This window comes from Mustelus asterias, chromosome 22 (assembly GCF_964213995.1).
Source record: "Mustelus asterias chromosome 22, sMusAst1.hap1.1, whole genome shotgun sequence".
Taxonomy (NCBI): domain Eukaryota; kingdom Metazoa; phylum Chordata; class Chondrichthyes; order Carcharhiniformes; family Triakidae; genus Mustelus; species Mustelus asterias.
Window position 1 is genome coordinate 2510723 of NC_135822.1, and position 18382 is coordinate 2529104.

The window sequence follows — 18382 nt, forward strand, 5'->3', positions numbered from 1 at the left end:
ATCTGATGAGAAAATAAAGTGAGGCTGCAGACTCTTCTCAAGCCCAGAGACTTTGATCTTTCCAACAGGACCGGTTCGATTCCCTCTTCTGCTGTACTATGTTGTGAGTACCCTGTCTCTGTGATGCTTTTAACCTTCCCTATTTCAGTAGTTTTGTGTAACCCCGTTTGTTGTTGTGAAAACTGTGGGAGAATTTGATGTGCTACTGCGCTCAGAAGTGCTCAGTGATGTTGCTATTGAAAATGTGTTGGAGCTCCCCATTATTTGGAATTTCTTTGTTGAACAAAAGGTTTCTTTTTGCTGGAAAATCTGTATTCTGTTTTGCTTTTCTCCATAATTCTCAGTTGAGAGTGGGATCCTGTTGCAAAATTGTGAAAGCGAATACTCTTGGTACGTAGCACTGAGCAGAAAAGACAATTTATTTTCAAGTCTTTGTTTAGTATTGTGTTACAGCTCATAATGAGAGGACTGTGAAGGATCACTTGGCAAATTGTACTGCCTGCTTGCATCTGTTGGGAGGCTGGAACCTGATGGTTTTAGTGAGGGGGTCACGTTTTGATTTAAAATGATAGCACGCAGCTGTGGAACAATACTGGGATCGGAGCGGGTGTGAGGGAGCCGCTCTCTGACTCCCGGTCGATGCCTTGTGTATGGGGCATGCAGTGTTAGTCCCATGTGCTGTTTAATGGCCCCGTTCGTTAATCTGTAAGGAGCTGGGATGTGATTTGCTGGGGATGTCTGAATAAGTCACATAACCGTTAAAGTCACAATGCAGGTTAACTTGTTCTCGTTTAAGGAGAGGATTCTTGTCTGTTGATTTTCCTTTGCAATCGCACAGAGAACTGGAGAATTGTTGAGTGTCACTTCTCATTGTCTCTCAATGTCTGTCTGTCGGACGGAGAGGCCGGATAGGTCTCTGTGCTGAGTTCACATAGAAAGATAAATATGTTCTATAATCATCTCCCTCGTCTGGGCATCCTTTCCCGATCCTTAGTTTTTCTCTCCCCTTTTGTGATTTGTGTTGGGATAATTTTTTTTTCCTGGCAGGTGTTAAATATACTCATCCACTTTTCTTGGGGATAAGAAATTAAGCCAAGGCCAGTTCTTCCATTTCAAATGATGTAAAAGATCTCTTGGCACTCTTTCGAAGGGGAGTGAGGGAGTTCCCCCCAGTGTCCTGACCAATATTTATCCCTCAATTCCACATCAGTGAACAAGATTATCACATCGCTGTTTGTGGAAACTTGCTGTGAGCAGATTGGCTGCAAGTTTCTGACAATAGAGCCGATACCACGGTTCAAAAATGCTCTGTAAGTCGCTTTGGGACATCCTAAGATAGTGAGAGGCGTCAGAAAAATTCAATTGTTATTGGGAGGACAAGTTAGCTGCTGTCTCCAGTAGCCATTCACAATGGATTGGATTAGGGTGGCACAGTGGTTAGCACTGCTGCTTCACAGCGCCAGGGACCCGGGTTCAATTCCCGACTTGGGTCACTGTCTGTGTGGAGTTTGTATGTTCTCCCCGTGTCTGCGTGGTTTCCTCCGGGTGCTCCGGTTTCCTCCCACATTCTGAAAGACGTGCTGGCTAGGGTGCATTGACCCGAACAGGCGCTGGACTGTGGCGACTAGGGGAATTTCACAGTAACTTCATTGCAGTGTTAATGTAAGTCTTACTTGTGACTAATAATAAATAAACTTTAACTTTAGATAGTGAGGCCTTCTGTAGGGGAATAACCTGTGGCACCCAGTGTCTGGGTTCATGTAGGTCACGGGGCTGAAAGACCTGGAGTAAATCCAGCTCGCATGTGACCCAGCGTAAATCTGCACCCAAGGATAGTTTAAACCTAATCTCGCCGGGGCCAGATGTCCACATTGTTACTGGAGCTTTTGCACAGCTCTTGGTAAAACAGTTAAAATGGAACATGCTGGTGAAGTAATCGGCACTCACGTCAACACCTCCCAGCTTGGGAGAGGTCTGGAGTTACTGATCTCTGTAAATACGCACAATTCTTCCTTCAAAAGTTTGTGGTCTGTGGGACAGTAAAATTGATCCAGCGCATTACTCTCTGGTTAGTTGAAATATCCACGTCAGAACGATGTATATTCTGCCAACGTGTTGCAGAAGGAGTTTGAGGAGCAACAGATACTTAGCAACAAACTCCAAGTTAGCGAGGACGTCAGTTAAACTCCAACAAATCTGACAAAGAGAGTTAGGTCCCTTTAACACGCAGAGGGGAAAGAGTTGAAACCTTCCAGACTGTGAGGAGATTGTTCGGGGAAACCTTGAGAGGATTTTTCCCCTTGTGGGGAATCTCAAACCAAACAGTCTAAAAGTGAGGAGTCCCCCTTTCAGATGGAGATGGGAAGAGATTTTTCGGAGAGTTGTTAGGTCTGTGGAATTCTCCCTCTCCAGGAAGCAGCAGTGACTATGGGCTACTGGGACAGAGTTAAGTTGTTGACTGAGCAGTGAATTGAGGGTACGGGGGGGCAGATGGAAGTGGAATTGAAGCCACAACCAGATCCGCCATGATCTTATCAAATGGCAGAGCAGTTTGGAGGGGTCGAATGGCCTACTGCTGCTCTGAATTCTTGCATTTGGATGTTCACTGGTGCTGACTCAGTTTTCTTTGCCCAATTCCACCCCTGTAATATCTGACTTCAGCCCTGCCTTATTCATGCTTTTGTCACCTCCACACTCAACTATTCCTTCACACTCCCAGCCGCTCTCCCACATTCTACCTTCAAAACCTGAGGCCATCTGAATTTTGCTGCCTAAGTCCCGTTCTCCGATCACCCTGTGCTCACTGAACTGCATTGCCTTTACAATTCTCATGTTTGTTTTCAAATCCCTCTGCCTTCATCCCCCTCCCTATCCCTGTAACCTCCTCCAACCCCTATGATACGCTATCAATAAGGCGAAAGACTACCGATATGCCAATATAAGTGTAGGCTTTTATTCACAACAGAATCAGGAGCAGATCCCAACAAATAACCGACCTGGACTGAACAAGGGGGAGGAGACAGCCACCTTTATACTAGGTGCCGAGGGGAGGAACCAAACTGGAAGGGGATGTGTCCAGGTATGACAAGCACACACAACGGTGGTCCATATAGGACAAAGGCACAACTGAGGTCCACCACACCCTACAACCCTCCCTGTCTCTGTAACCTCCTCTAGCCCCTACAACCCTCCCTGTCTGTAGCGTCCTACAGCCCTCCATCTCTCTGTGACCTCCTCCAGCTCTCTGCACCTCCTCCAGCCCCTACAACCCTCCCTCTCTCTCTAACCTCCTCCAGCCCCTACAACCCTCCCTATCTGTAACGTCCGACAGTCCTCCATATCTCTGTAACCTCCTCCAGCTCTCTGCACCCCCTTCCTATCCCTGTAACCTCCTCCAGCCCTTACAACCCTCCCTATCTGTAACGTCCTACAACCCTCCATCTCTCTGTGACCTCCCCCAGCTCTCTGCACCTCCTCCAGCCCCTAAACCCCTCCCTGTTTCTGTAACCTCCTCCAGTCTCTTTCATATGACCAAATATCTCTTTATGTAGCTCTGTCAAACTCTATTTTGTAAAGATCCCGTGAAGTGCCTTGTGGAAGTTCATTATGTTGAAAGGTGCTATATAAATGCAAGTTGTTGGTTAACTGCTGAAGAATTTTGCCTGTGGAATGTTGGGGGTAGTTTTGGACCTGCTTCGTGGTAAACCATGAGAGATCAGAAAGGGTTCCACTGATAAAAGTGTCAGATTTTGATATATCTTTGATTTATTTCCCAAAACCTTTGACATGTAAAAGAATGTGACCTATTGCCATCTTGACCTTTGCAGACAGGGTCACTGAAGGTTTGGTAGGTTCCTGCGATGGCCACTTCATCAAAATATGCAAGTTTCAAACGCGTTTTAATGTTTAACTAACCCAAGTCACTGCACCCTCGCTCTCTGAAATCCCCAGTGATTGGGCTGATAAATTCCCCCACAGCGGGAAACTCAATCAACTGGACAGGGAGGGGGCTCCCGGCTTTGACCCTTGACCTCTGCCGTCTTACCCATCTAAATTAGAACAGGGGCTGTTGGTGTAAGCTTATCCCAGGCAGGGGCAGAATGGATGGAACCCGGGATCCCTTCCCTGGATCACAAACTGTGACCGAAGCTGCAACAGGACATGTTCAGAAAGTAAGCCGATGCTTTGAACAACAATGACTTGCATTTGCATAGCACCTTTTAATGTAGTAAAACTCCCCACAAGGGGGTCAGTAAAAGTGAGACACCAAGCCCCACACATGTTAGAGCAGCTGTAATCGCAGCAGAACGGGGGAGGGGAAAGTTGATTCAACACCTTTTATCCACAGAGTCGCGCAGGGGGGAGAGCCCTCCAGAACAAACTAGCTAAAAACTGGCTTGTGTGTCCCAAAACCAGAACAGGTCCCCACACGGACTGCCCTGGTACAGCCCGGGAAGTTTAAACTTCCACTGGGCGAGTACTCCACTCCTGAAACCATCTGATAATCTGATTTAAATCGACGATTTTGAATGGTTCCGATACACTAGAAGTTGGAAGAGTTAAACCCATTCCTAACTCCTGGGTAACTATGTTAGTGGGTCATTCCTGACAACCTTACTACCTGACAACTCGCACACTACCCCCCGCCCCCCCCCCCCCCCCCCCTCCCCCCACGACCACCCAAACCTCTCACCCAGTTACCAAAGACAGTTCCTTTTTCACTTGTTTCACCTCTGCATTAGTGGTTCAGTGGTTGAATTCTCGCCTGCCACACGGGAGACCTGGGTTTGATTCCTGGCCAATGGCAAGCCCCTTCTTTTGGGGTGGCCCAGTGGTTAGCACTGCTGCCTCACAGCGCCAGGGACCTCGGTTTGATTCCTAGCTTGGGTTACTGTATGTGCGGAGTTTGCACGTTCTCCCCGTGTCTGCGTGGGTTTCCTCCGGGTGCTCCTGTTCCCTCCCACAGTCCGAAAGACGTGCTGGTTAGGTGCATTGGCCAAGCTAAATTCTCCCTCAGTGTATCCGAACAGGCACCAGAGAGTGGTGACGAGGGGATTTTCACAGTAACTTCATTGCAGTGTTAATGTAAGCGTACTTGTGACAATAATAAATAAACTTTAAACTGTCAAAGTTGCTAGGAGGGTTGGTGCAGACTCGATGCGCCGAATGGTCTCCTTCTGCACCGTAAGGAGTTTATGATTTAAACATGAGGCAGCTAGTGCCGTAAAAAAGGGAGTGTGGCTTCACTTCTGCTGTCCTGCCCTAGAAGGGCCCAAAGTGCTCACACTCGCACGCCTCTCACACTCGCACGCCTCTCACACTCGCACGCCTCTCACACTCGCACGCCTCTCACACTCGCACGCCTCTCTCACACTCGCACGCCTCTCTCACACTCGCACGCCTCTCTCACACTCGCACGCCTCTCTCACACTCGCACGCCTCTCACACTCGCACGCCTCTCACACTCGCACGCCTCTCTCACACTCGCACGTCTCTCACACTCGCACGCCTCTCTCACACTCGCACGCCTCTCACACTCGCACGCCTCTCACACTCGCACGCCTCTCTCACACTCGCACGTCTCTCACACTCGCACCTCTCTCACACTCGCACGCCTCTCACACTCGCACGCCTCTCACACTCGCACGCCTCTCTCACACTCGCACGCCTCTCTCACACTCGCACGCCTCTCACACTCGCACGCCTCTCACACTCGCACGCCTCTCACACTCGCACGCCTCTCACACTCGCACGCCTCTCACACTCGCACGCCTCTCACACTCGCACGCCTCTCACACTCGCACGCCTCTCACACTCGCACCTCTCTCACACTCGCACGCCTCTCACACTCGCACGCCTCTCACACTCGCACGCCTCTCACACTCGCACCTCTCTCACACTCGCACGTCTCTCACACTCGCACCTCTCTCACACTCGCACCTCTCTCACACTCGCACGCCTCTCACACTCGCACGCCTCTCACACTCGCACGCCTCTCACACTCGCACGCCTCTCACACTCGCACGTCTCTCACACTCGCACGCCTCTCACACTCGCACGCCTCTCACACTCGCACGCCTCTCACACTCGCACCTCTCTCACACTCGCACCTCTCTCACACTCGCACCTCTCTCACACTCGCACCTCTCTCACACTCGCACCTCTCTCACACTCGCACGCCTCTCACACTCGCACGCCTCTCACACTCGCACGCCTCTCACACTCGCACGCCTCTCACACTCGCACCTCTCTCACACTCGCACCTCTCTCACACTCGCACCTCTCTCACACTCGCACCTCTCTCACACTCGCACGCCTCTCACACTCGCACGCCTCTCACACTCGCACGCCTCTCACACTCGCACCTCTCTCACACTCGCACGCCTCTCACACTCGCACGTCTCTCACACTCGCACGCCTCTCACACTCGCACGCCTCTCACACTCGCACGCCTCTCACACTCGCACCTCTCTCACACTCGCACGCCTCTCACACTCGCACGCCTCTCACACTCGCACGCCTCTCACACTCGCACGCCTCTCACACTCGCACGCCTCTCACACTCGCACCTCTCTCACACTCGCACGCCTCTCACACTCGCACGCCTCTCACACTCGCACCTCTCTCACACTCGCACCTCTCTCACACTCGCACCTCTCTCACACTCGCACCTCTCTCACACTCGCACGCCTCTCACACTCGCACGCCTCTCACACTCGCACGCCTCTCACACTCTCACGCCTCTCACACTCGCACCTCTCTCACACTCGCACCTCTCTCACACTCGCACGCCTCTCACACTCGCACCTCTCTCACACTCGCACCTCTCTCACACTCGCACCTCTCTCACACTCGCACCTCTCTCACACTCGCACGCCTCTCACACTCGCACCTCTCTCACACTCGCACCTCTCTCACACTCGCACCTCTCTCACACTCGCACCTCTCTCACACTCGCACCTCTCTCACACTCGCACGCCTCTCACACTCGCACGCCTCTCACACTCGCACGCCTCTCACACTCGCACGCCTCTCACACTCGCACGCCTCTCACACTCGCACGCCTCTCACACTCGCACGCCTCTCACACTCGCACGCCTCTCACACTCGCACGCCTCTCACACTCGCACCTCTCTCACACTCGCACCTCTCTCACACTCGCACGCCTCTCACACTCGCACGCCTCTCACACTCGCACGCCTCTCACACTCGCACGCCTCTCACACTCGCACGCCTCTCACACTCGCACGCCTCTCACACTCGCACGCCTCTCACACTCGCACCTCTCTCACACTCGCACGCCTCTCTCACACTCGCACGCCTCTCTCACACTCGCACCTCTCTCACACTCGCACCTCTCTCACACTCACACGCCTCTCACACTCGCACGCCTCTCTCACACTCGCACGCCTCTCTCATACTCGCACCTCTCTCACACTCACACGCCTCTCACACTCGCACGCCTCTCTCACACTCGCACGCCTCTCTCACACTCGCACGCCTCTCACACTCGCACGCCTCTCACACTCGCACGCCTCTCACACTCGCACGCCTCTCTCACACTCGCACGCCTCTCTCACACTCGCACGCCTCTCTCACACTCGCACGCCTCTCTCACACTCGCACGCCTCTCTCACACTCGCACGCCTCTCTCACACTCGCACGCCTCTCTCACACTCGCACGCCTCTCTCACATTCGCACGCCTCTCTCACACTCGCACGCCTCTCTCACACTCGCACGCCTCTCTCACACTCACACGCCTCTCTCACACTCGCACGCCTCTCACACTCACACGCCTCTCACACTCACACGTCTCTCACCAGGACCCCAATTGGACGAGAAACAGGCAGCTCCTGACCTGAGTGAGTGAAAAGGAGCAGAGTGGCTATCTGACAGTGACGGGCACGGCACAGAATTTCTACTTCCATATGTTCACCATGTCACTGGCCCATCCATATCGCCAAGTGTACTCATCGAGGGAGCTTCCTGTACCTGAAACATCATAGAATCTGGAGAAATATTGGATCGACTGGCATTAAGGAGCAATCATTTTTCGGAAAGAATCAACAGGATGAGAATGTGGGTCAGTGAGAATGCTGAGTTGGTAATTAGGATTTCTAACCCAGCTGCTCGTTTTATGACCAGGAAAAGTTGCAGCAACTACAGATTATTGCAACAACAACTTTTGATCGTTTTGTAAATTCTCAAATATAATCCTCAAGGATAGCTGGTACAGAAACTACACGAAGCAACTATTGATTGGAGGTCCCGCGACATTTAATGCCAAGATTCTTCCTGACGACTGATACCATCGACATGGGGACAATCCTCTGGGGGTTGAGACGGTGGGGATGCGGGGGTTTGTTGGTGAATCTGTGATGGGGATGCAGGAGTGGGTGGGAGAGAATGCAATTGCTAAGGGAAGGTGAAGGTTGCCTTGAGGGGACAGCAGGGATGTCCCTGCTCCTCCCCGGCCCACAAGGAGTGCTGTAAAAGACCAGTTACATTGTGGGGATAGCAGCTCCTATCTCCCTCTCAGCACCAGGTTTTCCCAATCCTGGGAAACCCAGAGGAAAAGTGTGAAATTTTACATCAGGTTAATGAAGTATCCCACCTCTCGACAGAAGGATATAGTGGCACCCCATACAGCTGTGGTGAGAATGGCAGCGAGAGCAATGGCTTGGGGACTTGTTCTCCCCGCCTCCCTGTCCGGAGTAATGTTGCATCTTAGCAAATGAGGACACAAAAGGAAATTGAGCGATGGGTGAATTCGTCAGAAGCTATTAGATTGCAGCTTTCAAAATGAGTGACAGTCGAGTTGCAATCGACAGTTTAATAGGATGGGGGAACCTCATTACAGAATACTTGACCTTTGCAGACAGGGTCACTGAAGGTTTGGTAGGTTCCTGCGATGGCCACTTCATCTAAATATGCAAGTTTCAAACGCGTTTTAATGTTTAACTAACCCAAGTCACTGCACCCTCGCTCTCTGAAATCCCCAGTGATTGGGCTGATAAATTCCCCCACAGCGGGAAACTCAATCAACTGGACAGGGAGGGGGCTCCCGGCTTTGACCCTTGACCTCTGCCGTCTTACCCATCTAAATTAGAACAGGGGCTGTTGGTGTAAGCTTATCCCAGGCAGGGGCAGAATGGATGGAACCCGGGATCCCTTCCCTGGATCACAAACTGTGACCGAAGCTGCAACAGGACATGTTCAGAAAGTAAGCCGATGCTTTGAACAACAATGACTTGCATTTGCATAGCACCTTTTAATGTAGTAAAACTCCCCACAAGGGGGTCAGTAAAAGTGAGACACCAAGCCCCACACATGTTAGAGCAGCTGTAATCGCAGCAGAACGGGGGAGGGGAAAGTTGATTCAACACCTTTTATCCACAGAGTCGCGCAGGGGGGAGAGCCCTCCAGAACAAACTAGCTAAAAACTGGCTTGTGTGTCCCAAAACCAGAACAGGTCCCCACACGGACTGCCCTGGTACAGCCCGGGAAGTTTAAACTTCCACTGGGCGAGTACTCCACTCCTGAAACCATCTGATAATCTGATTTAAATCGACGATTTTGAATGGTTCCGATACACTAGAAGTTGGAAGAGTTAAACCCATTCCTAACTCCTGGGTAACTATGTTAGTGGGTCATTCCTGACAACCTTACTACCTGACAACTCGCACACTACCCCCCGCCCCCCCCCCCTCCCCCCACGACCACCCAAACCTCTCACCCAGTTACCAAAGTAAGAAGTTTAACAACACCAGGTTAAAGTCAGCTGTCCTGCCCTAGAAGGGCCCAAAGTGCTCACACTCGCACGCCTCTCACACTCGCACGCCTCTCACACTCGCACGCCTCTCACACTCGCACGCCTCTCTCACACTCGCACGCCTCTCTCACACTCGCACGCCTCTCTCACACTCGCACGCCTCTCACACTCGCACGCCTCTCCAAAGACAGTTCCTTTTTCACTTGTTTCACCTCTGCATTAGTGGTTCAGTGGTTGAATTCTCGCCTGCCACACGGGAGACCTGGGTTTGATTCCTGGCCAATGGCAAGCCCCTTCTTTTGGGGTGGCCCAGTGGTTAGCACTGCTGCCTCACAGCGCCAGGGACCTCGGTTTGATTCCTAGCTTGGGTTACTGTATGTGCGGAGTTTGCACGTTCTCCCCGTGTCTGCGTGGGTTTCCTCCGGGTGCTCCTGTTCCCTCCCACAGTCCGAAAGACGTGCTGGTTAGGTGCATTGGCCAAGCTAAATTCTCCCTCAGTGTATCCGAACAGGCACCAGAGAGTGGTGACGAGGGGATTTTCACAGTAACTTCATTGCAGTGTTAATGTAAGCGTACTTGTGACAATAATAAATAAACTTTAAACTGTCAAAGTTGCTAGGCGGGTTGGTGCAGACTCGATGCGCCGAATGGTCTCCTTCTGCACCGTAAGGAGTTTATGATTTAAACATGAGGCAGCTAGTGCCGTAAAAAAGGGAGTGTGGCTTCACTTCTGCTGTCCTGCCCTAGAAGGGCCCAAAGTGCTCACACTCGCACGCCTCTCACACTCGCACGCCTCTCACACTCGCACGCCTCTCACACTCGCACGCCTCTCACACTCGCACGCCTCTCTCACACTCGCACGCCTCTCTCACACTCGCACGCCTCTCTCACACTCGCACGCCTCTCACACTCGCACGCCTCTCACACTCGCACGCCTCTCTCACACTCGCACGTCTCTCACACTCGCACGCCTCTCTCACACTCGCACGCCTCTCACACTCGCACGCCTCTCACACTCGCACGCCTCTCACACTCGCACGCCTCTCTCACACTCGCACGTCTCTCACACTCGCACCTCTCTCACACTCGCACGCCTCTCTCACACTCGCACGCCTCTCTCACACTCGCACGCCTCTCACACTCGCACGCCTCTCACACTCGCACGCCTCTCACACTCGCACGCCTCTCACACTCGCACGCCTCTCACACTCGCACGCCTCTCACACTCGCACGCCTCTCACACTCGCACCTCTCTCACACTCGCACGCCTCTCACACTCGCACGCCTCTCACACTCGCACCTCTCTCACACTCGCACCTCTCTCACACTCGCACCTCTCACACTCGCACGCCTCTCACACTCGCACGCCTCTCACACTCGCACGCCTCTCACACTCGCACGTCTCTCACACTCGCACGTCTCTCACACTCGCACGCCTCTCACACTCGCACGCCTCTCACACTCGCACCTCTCTCACACTCGCACCTCTCTCACACTCGCACCTCTCTCACACTCGCACCTCTCTCACACTCGCACGCCTCTCACACTCGCACGCCTCTCACACTCGCACGCCTCTCACACTCGCACGCCTCTCACACTCGCACGCCTCTCACACTCGCACGCCTCTCACACTCGCACCTCTCTCACACTCGCACGCCTCTCACACTCGCACCTCTCTCACACTCGCACCTCTCTCACACTCGCACCTCTCTCACACTCGCACCTCTCTCACACTCGCACGCCTCTCACACTCGCACACCTCTCACACTCGCACCTCTCTCACACTCGCACGTCTCTCACACTCGCACGTCTCTCACACTCGCACGCCTCTCACACTCGCACGCCTCTCACACTCGCACCTCTCTCACACTCGCACGCCTCTCACACTCGCACGCCTCTCACACTCGCACGCCTCTCACACTCGCACGCCTCTCACACTCGCACGCCTCTCACACTCGCACCTCTCTCACACTCGCACCTCTCTCACACTCGCACGCCTCTCACACTCGCACGCCTCTCACACTCGCACCTCTCTCACACTCGCACCTCTCTCACACTCGCACGCCTCTCACACTCGCACGCCTCTCACACTCGCACGCCTCTCACACTCTCACGCCTCTCACACTCGCACCTCTCTCACACTCGCACCTCTCTCACACTCGCACGCCTCTCACACTCGCACCTCTCTCACACTCGCACCTCTCTCACACTCGCACCTCTCTCACACTCGCACGCCTCTCACACTCGCACGCCTCTCACACTCGCACCTCTCTCACACTCGCACCTCTCTCACACTCGCACCTCTCTCACACTCGCACCTCTCTCACACTCGCACCTCTCTCACACTCGCACGCCTCTCACACTCGCACGCCTCTCACACTCGCACGCCTCTCACACTCGCACGCCTCTCACACTCGCACGCCTCTCACACTCGCACGCCTCTCACACTCGCACGCCTCTCACACTCGCACGCCTCTCACACTCGCACCTCTCTCACACTCGCACCTCTCTCACACTCGCACGCCTCTCACACTCGCACGCCTCTCACACTCGCACGCCTCTCACACTCGCACGCCTCTCACACTCGCACGCCTCTCACACTCGCACCTCTCTCACACTCGCACGCCTCTCTCACACTCGCACGCCTCTCTCACACTCGCACCTCTCTCACACTCGCACCTCTCTCACACTCACACGCCTCTCACACTCGCACGCCTCTCTCACACTCGCACGCCTCTCTCACACTCGCACCTCTCTCACACTCACACGCCTCTCACACTCGCACGCCTCTCTCACACTCGCACGCCTCTCTCACACTCGCACGCCTCTCACACTCGCACGCCTCTCACACTCGCACGCCTCTCACACTCGCACGCCTCTCACACTCGCACGCCTCTCTCACACTCGCACGCCTCTCTCACACTCGCACGCCTCTCTCACACTCGCACGCCTCTCTCACACTCGCACGCCTCTCTCACACTCGCACGCCTCTCTCACACTCGCACGCCTCTCTCACACTCGCACGCCTCTCTCACACTCGCACGCCTCTCTCACACTCGCACGCCTCTCTCACACTCGCACGCCTCTCTCACACTCGCACGCCTCTCTCACACTCGCACGCCTCTCTCACACTCGCACGCCTCTCTCACACTCGCACGCCTCTCTCACACTCGCACGCCTCTCTCACACTCGCACGCCTCTCTCACACTCGCACGCCTCTCTCACACTCGCACGCCTCTCTCACACTCGCACGCCTCTCTCACACTCGCACGCCTCTCTCACACTCGCACGCCTCTCTCACACTCGCACGCCTCTCTCACACTCGCACGCCTCTCTCACACTCGCACGCCTCTCTCACACTCGCACGCCTCTCTCACACTCGCACGCCTCTCTCACACTCGCACGCCTCTCTCACACTCGCACGCCTCTCTCACACTCGCACGCCTCTCTCACACTCGCACGCCTCTCTCACACTCGCACGCCTCTCTCACACTCGCACGCCTCTCTCACACTCACACGCCTCTCACACTCACACGTCTCTCACCAGGACCCCAATTGGACGAGAAACAGGCAGCTCCTGACCTGAGTGAGTGAAAAGGAGCAGAGTGGCTATCTGACAGTGACGGGCACGGCACAGAATTTCTACTTCCATATGTTCACCATGTCACTGGCCCATCCATATCGCCAAGTGTACTCATCGAGGGAGCTTCCTGTACCTGAAACATCATAGAATCTGGAGAAATATTGGATCGACTGGCATTAAGGAGCAATCATTTTTCGGAAAGAATCAACAGGATGAGAATGTGGGTCAGTGAGAATGCTGAGTTGGTAATTAGGATTTCTAACCCAGCTGCTCGTTTTATGACCAGGAAAAGTTGCAGCAACTACAGATTATTGCAACAACAACTTTTGATCGTTTTGTAAATTCTCAAATATAATCCTCAAGGATAGCTGGTACAGAAACTACACGAAGCAACTATTGATTGGAGGTCCCGCGACATTTAATGCCAAGATTCTTCCTGACGACTGATACCATCGACATGGGGACAATCCTCTGGGGGTTGAGACGGTGGGGATGCGGGGGTTTGTTGGTGAATCTGTGATGGGGATGCAGGAGTGGGTGGGAGAGAATGCAATTGCTAAGGGAAGGTGAAGGTTGCCTTGAGGGGACAGCAGGGATGTCCCTGCTCCTCCCCGGCCCACAAGGAGTGCTGTAAAAGACCAGTTACATTGTGGGGACAGCAGCTCCTATCTCCCTCTCAGCACCAGGTTTTCCCAATCCTGGGAAACCCAGAGGAAAAGTGTGAAATTTTACATCAGGTTAATGAAGTATCCCACCTCTCGACAGAAGGATATAGTGGCACCCCATACAGCTGTGGTGAGAATGGCAGCGAGAGCAATGGCTTGGGGACTTGTTCTCCCCGCCTCCCTGTCCGGAGTAATGTTGCATCTTAGCAAATGAGGACACAAAAGGAAATTGAGCGATGGGTGAATTCGTCAGAAGCTATTAGATTGCAGCTTTCAAAATGAGTGACAGTCGAGTTGCAATCGACAGTTTAATAGGATGGGGGAACCTCATTACAGAATACTGAAAGGCCTGGATAGAGTGGACCTGGGGAAGATGTTTCCATTAGTCGGAGAGACTCGGATCCAAGGGCACTGCCTCCGAGTAAAAGGACGTCCCTTTAGAACTGAGATGAGGAGGAATTTCTTCAGCCAGAGGCTGGTGAATCTGTGGAATTTATTACCACGGAAGGCTACAGAGGCCAGGTCATTGAGTGTCTTTAAGACAGAGATAGCTTCTTGATTGGTAAGGGGATCAAAGGTTATGGGGGAGAAAAGGTGGAAGAATGGGGTTGAGAAACTTTATCAGTCATGATTGAATGGTCTCATTCTAATTGGCAGGCTCTGGTACTCGGAGCTTCCCGTGGTGACAAGGTTGAAGCATTTGAAATGTATTTTAATAATTAATTTCCTTTGGTGCGTTTGAAATTTAGTTAGAATTCCTCAGTCCACTTTTAAACTGGTCACAAAAGTAGCAGTGAGGCAGACTGAAAGATAAATCTGAATGATTCGCCAAGCAAGACTTTTAGATAAATTAGTAGACGATGCTTGCCAAACTGTAAAAGATTTCATGGTAAGGTTATAAATGATGTGGCGATGCCGGCATTGGACTGGGATGGGCACAGTAAGAAGTCTCACAACACCAGGTTAAAGTCCAACAGGTTTATCTGGCAGCACAAGCTTTCGGAGCGCTGCTCCTTCATCAGGTGAGTGAACAGTTGGGTTCACAAACACGGTATATATAGACAAAGACACAATTGCAAAATAATTTCAAAATAATCAAGACCTGATTACCTGTTGCGACTGACATTCCAACCATTATCTTACAATTGTGTCTTTGTCTATGGATTCCTGTTTGAGTTTCTTCGCCCCCCCCCTCTTCGCCCCCCCCCGCCCCCCCCCCCTCTTCGCCCCCCCCCCCCCCCTGTGTCTGGCATTTGTGTTAACGTTGTTGCTGATGTGGTTTTGTTTTCTCTCCTGTGTTCAGGTGATTCAGCAAGCACTCCATCGCCAGCCCAACACCGCCGCTCAGTATCTCCAGCAGATGTATGCCGCCCAACAGCAGCACCTGATGCTGCAAACCGCAGCGTTGCAGCAACAGCACCTGAGCAGCGCGCAGCTGCAGAGTCTGGCAGCAGTGCAGCAGGTAAGCGGGGGAGTCGGGAACTGTGTCCCGGTTGATGCTGCAACCGTGTCCGATTAGAATTAAATCTGTCAAAGCTTTCACACTTCGTAAGGTCTGACATTGTGTTTGTTTTTTTTAACTATTTATGTCTGAGGTTTACAGCATGGAAACAGGCCCTTCGGCCCAACTTGTCCATGCCGCCCTTTTTTAACCACTAAGCTAGTCCCAATTGCCCGCATTTGGCCCATATCTCTCTATACCCATTTTACCCATGTAATTGTCTAAACGCTTTTTAAAAGACAAAATTGTACCTGCCTCTACTACTACCTCTGGCAGCTTGTTCCAGACACTCACCACCCTCTGTGTGGAAAAAATTGCCCCTCTGGACACTTTTGTATCTCTCTCCTCTCACCTTAAACCTATGCCCTCTAGTTTTCGACTCCCCTGCCTTTGGGAGAAGATATTGACTATCTAGCTGATCTATGTCCCTCATTATTTTATAGACCTCTATAAGATGTATCCTGTTATAACGCTCATAGATACTGAACATACTTTCAATCCTCAGATTAATCCTCCTTCTGTTCTTAAATTGGCCAATCACAACGCAGCCTGTTGGTTTCAGTGCCCCTGTCACTGGGACACTGGAGATTCACATCTGTATAGGTCAGGCAAGGCACAATCACATCCAGCTGTGACGCCCCCATTATGACCGAGGGAGTCTGAATCGTTGAATGGTTTCAAGAAGGAGATGGATATATTTTGAATATGGGGAACAGGTGGGGAGGTGGATTTGAGACCAGGAAGAGATCAGCCATGATCTGATTGAATGGCGGAGCAGGCTCCAAGGGCTGGATTTGCCGCCTCCTGCTCCTAATCCCTATGTTTCTATGTAACCGTCAGTCACACTCGAGTGTCTGTGCCTTGCACTGTCTTTGCCAGTCAGCTGGGGTCACGGTGGTGTCCTTCGAATGTCATTTGTGTTATTAAGGTTCAGGATATGCAGGTGGCCGGGGGGTTGGCTATTGATAACTTGAGTACATGTAGAGAGAGACGTCTGGGACACGGGCTGTTGGTTAGGGATGATGTGGAGGTTAGGGATGAGGCAGACATTTTCAGTGTTGCGTTCAGGAAATAGAGCTAGTATCTAATAAAAGTTTGACTTCAGAATGAATTAGCAGATGGGACTTGTAGCAAATAGTCCAGAGTCGGAAGAACTGCAGCACAACAGACTTGGGACCGAAACTACAGCAACATCTTGTGTAGCCAGCTGACACCTCCAGCTCCATTGCAGTGAGTTGGGGGAGAGTTACACAATTCGATTCCTGGAACTTTAATCGCAGTCACTCACGGCAGAGTGGTCTGCAGGTTTGACTGATTGGGATGGGATGTGGATATTGCCTGGAAGAAGCTTGTTCAGAGAAAAATGACAGTCCCTTTATCATTCCTTCAATGGATAATGGGAAAATATCTAAGAAATTGTAAGGTGCATGGTCTGTACGTCTCGGCATTAACACAAGTGTCAATTTGTGTAGAAATAAAAAGTAATTTAAAAGATGGCACTGTTTTCTTGCGCAGGGTCTCCCTGCATCACTGGGGGCACGATCGTCCACCTTAGTTACAGAATGAAACAAAGAGCGAAGCTTTCAATGGGTGTGATCACGTTAACATCACAGATTCATTTCCACTTGGAGAGACAGAGTTGAGGGTGGCAGTGTGAACAGACTAATAAATATTACATAGTGAGATTCCATTACAGCAGCAATAAGGGGCCAACAGCAAGAATATTTGTCTGAATACAGTGGATTAATATGGAAGAAAAGTCTCCAAGCGCTTCGGAATGAAAGGTTTGGCAGCTGTGTAGAGTGATGGTTAATGCAGCCTGCAATCAAACTCGTGGACTCTCGGTAACTGAAAAACATGGCGACTGCCAGTATCGAGACTTTGCTCTCAAGAACCCTGTGTAAAGATACCTCGGAGCCCAAGATGGACCAGTTTTTCATAGCGCAAGCCCCAAGCCTTATAGTGCCAGGAACCCAGGTTCGATTGGGTGACTGTCTGTGTGGAGTTCGCACGTTCTCCACGTGTCTGCGTGGGTTTTCTCTGGATCTCTGGTTTCCTTCCACAGTCGGAAAGACGTGCTGGTTAGGGTGCATTGGCCATGCTAAATTCTCCCTCAGTGCACCTGAACAAGCGCCAGAGTGCGGCGACTAGGGGATTTTCACAGTGACTTTGTTGCAATGTTAATATAAACCTACTTGTAACATGAATAAAATAAACTTAAATGTCTCATCCTTTTGTAACACAGCATAGATTGTCAAAATGTAGCCAAACAAAAGCCCGTCAACTTTTTGACATCCTGTAAGTGTAGAAACATTGAGTAGCTGCTGAGGTGGGAATGTGCAGTCCATCGAGATACACGGTGAAGGTGAGCTCAGCAGGAGAAGTGTGTCAGTGGACCTCGATCTCTGCTTGCTGAGGGATGGCTGCAATGTCTGTCCTTCCTCACAAAATGAGTAATGTACTCTGGAATTCTGGGAGCTGTTGAGGCTGGGGTGAATCCACAACGTCACATCTGATTTTATTAGTATAATGTGTTAAAGGATTTGGAGACAAGATTCTGATCAGCCGCGATTTAACTGAACGGTGGAATGGACTCGAGGGGCTGAAGGACCTCTCTTTGTGAACTCTGATTCCCATTCCTGAGTGCTATTGCTGTGAAGTGTCTGAATGTGAATACAATGTCAATTTGGAGTAATGGTTTCACCAAACAAACAGAAAATGCTGGAAAGACTCAGCAGGTCTGGCAACTTCTGTGGAGAGAGACAGAGTTAACGCTTCGAGTCTGTGTAACTCTTCCTCAGGGCGATTTTCAGAGAAATCATAGAAACCCTACAGTGCAGAAGGAGGCCATTGGGCCCAT

General features: G+C 51.9%; 1 protein-coding gene across 1 annotated transcript in view; it reads left to right on the forward strand.

The window, feature by feature from the left end:
* Positions 1-18382, forward strand: part of LOC144509805 (polyhomeotic-like protein 2) — a 167179-nt gene that overhangs the window by 30052 nt on the left and 118745 nt on the right. The window contains exon 2 of the mRNA XM_078238624.1: positions 15325-15483. Within this exon, the coding sequence (XP_078094750.1) occupies positions 15325-15483 (159 nt within the window). The remainder of the gene's footprint in view (positions 1-15324; positions 15484-18382) is intronic.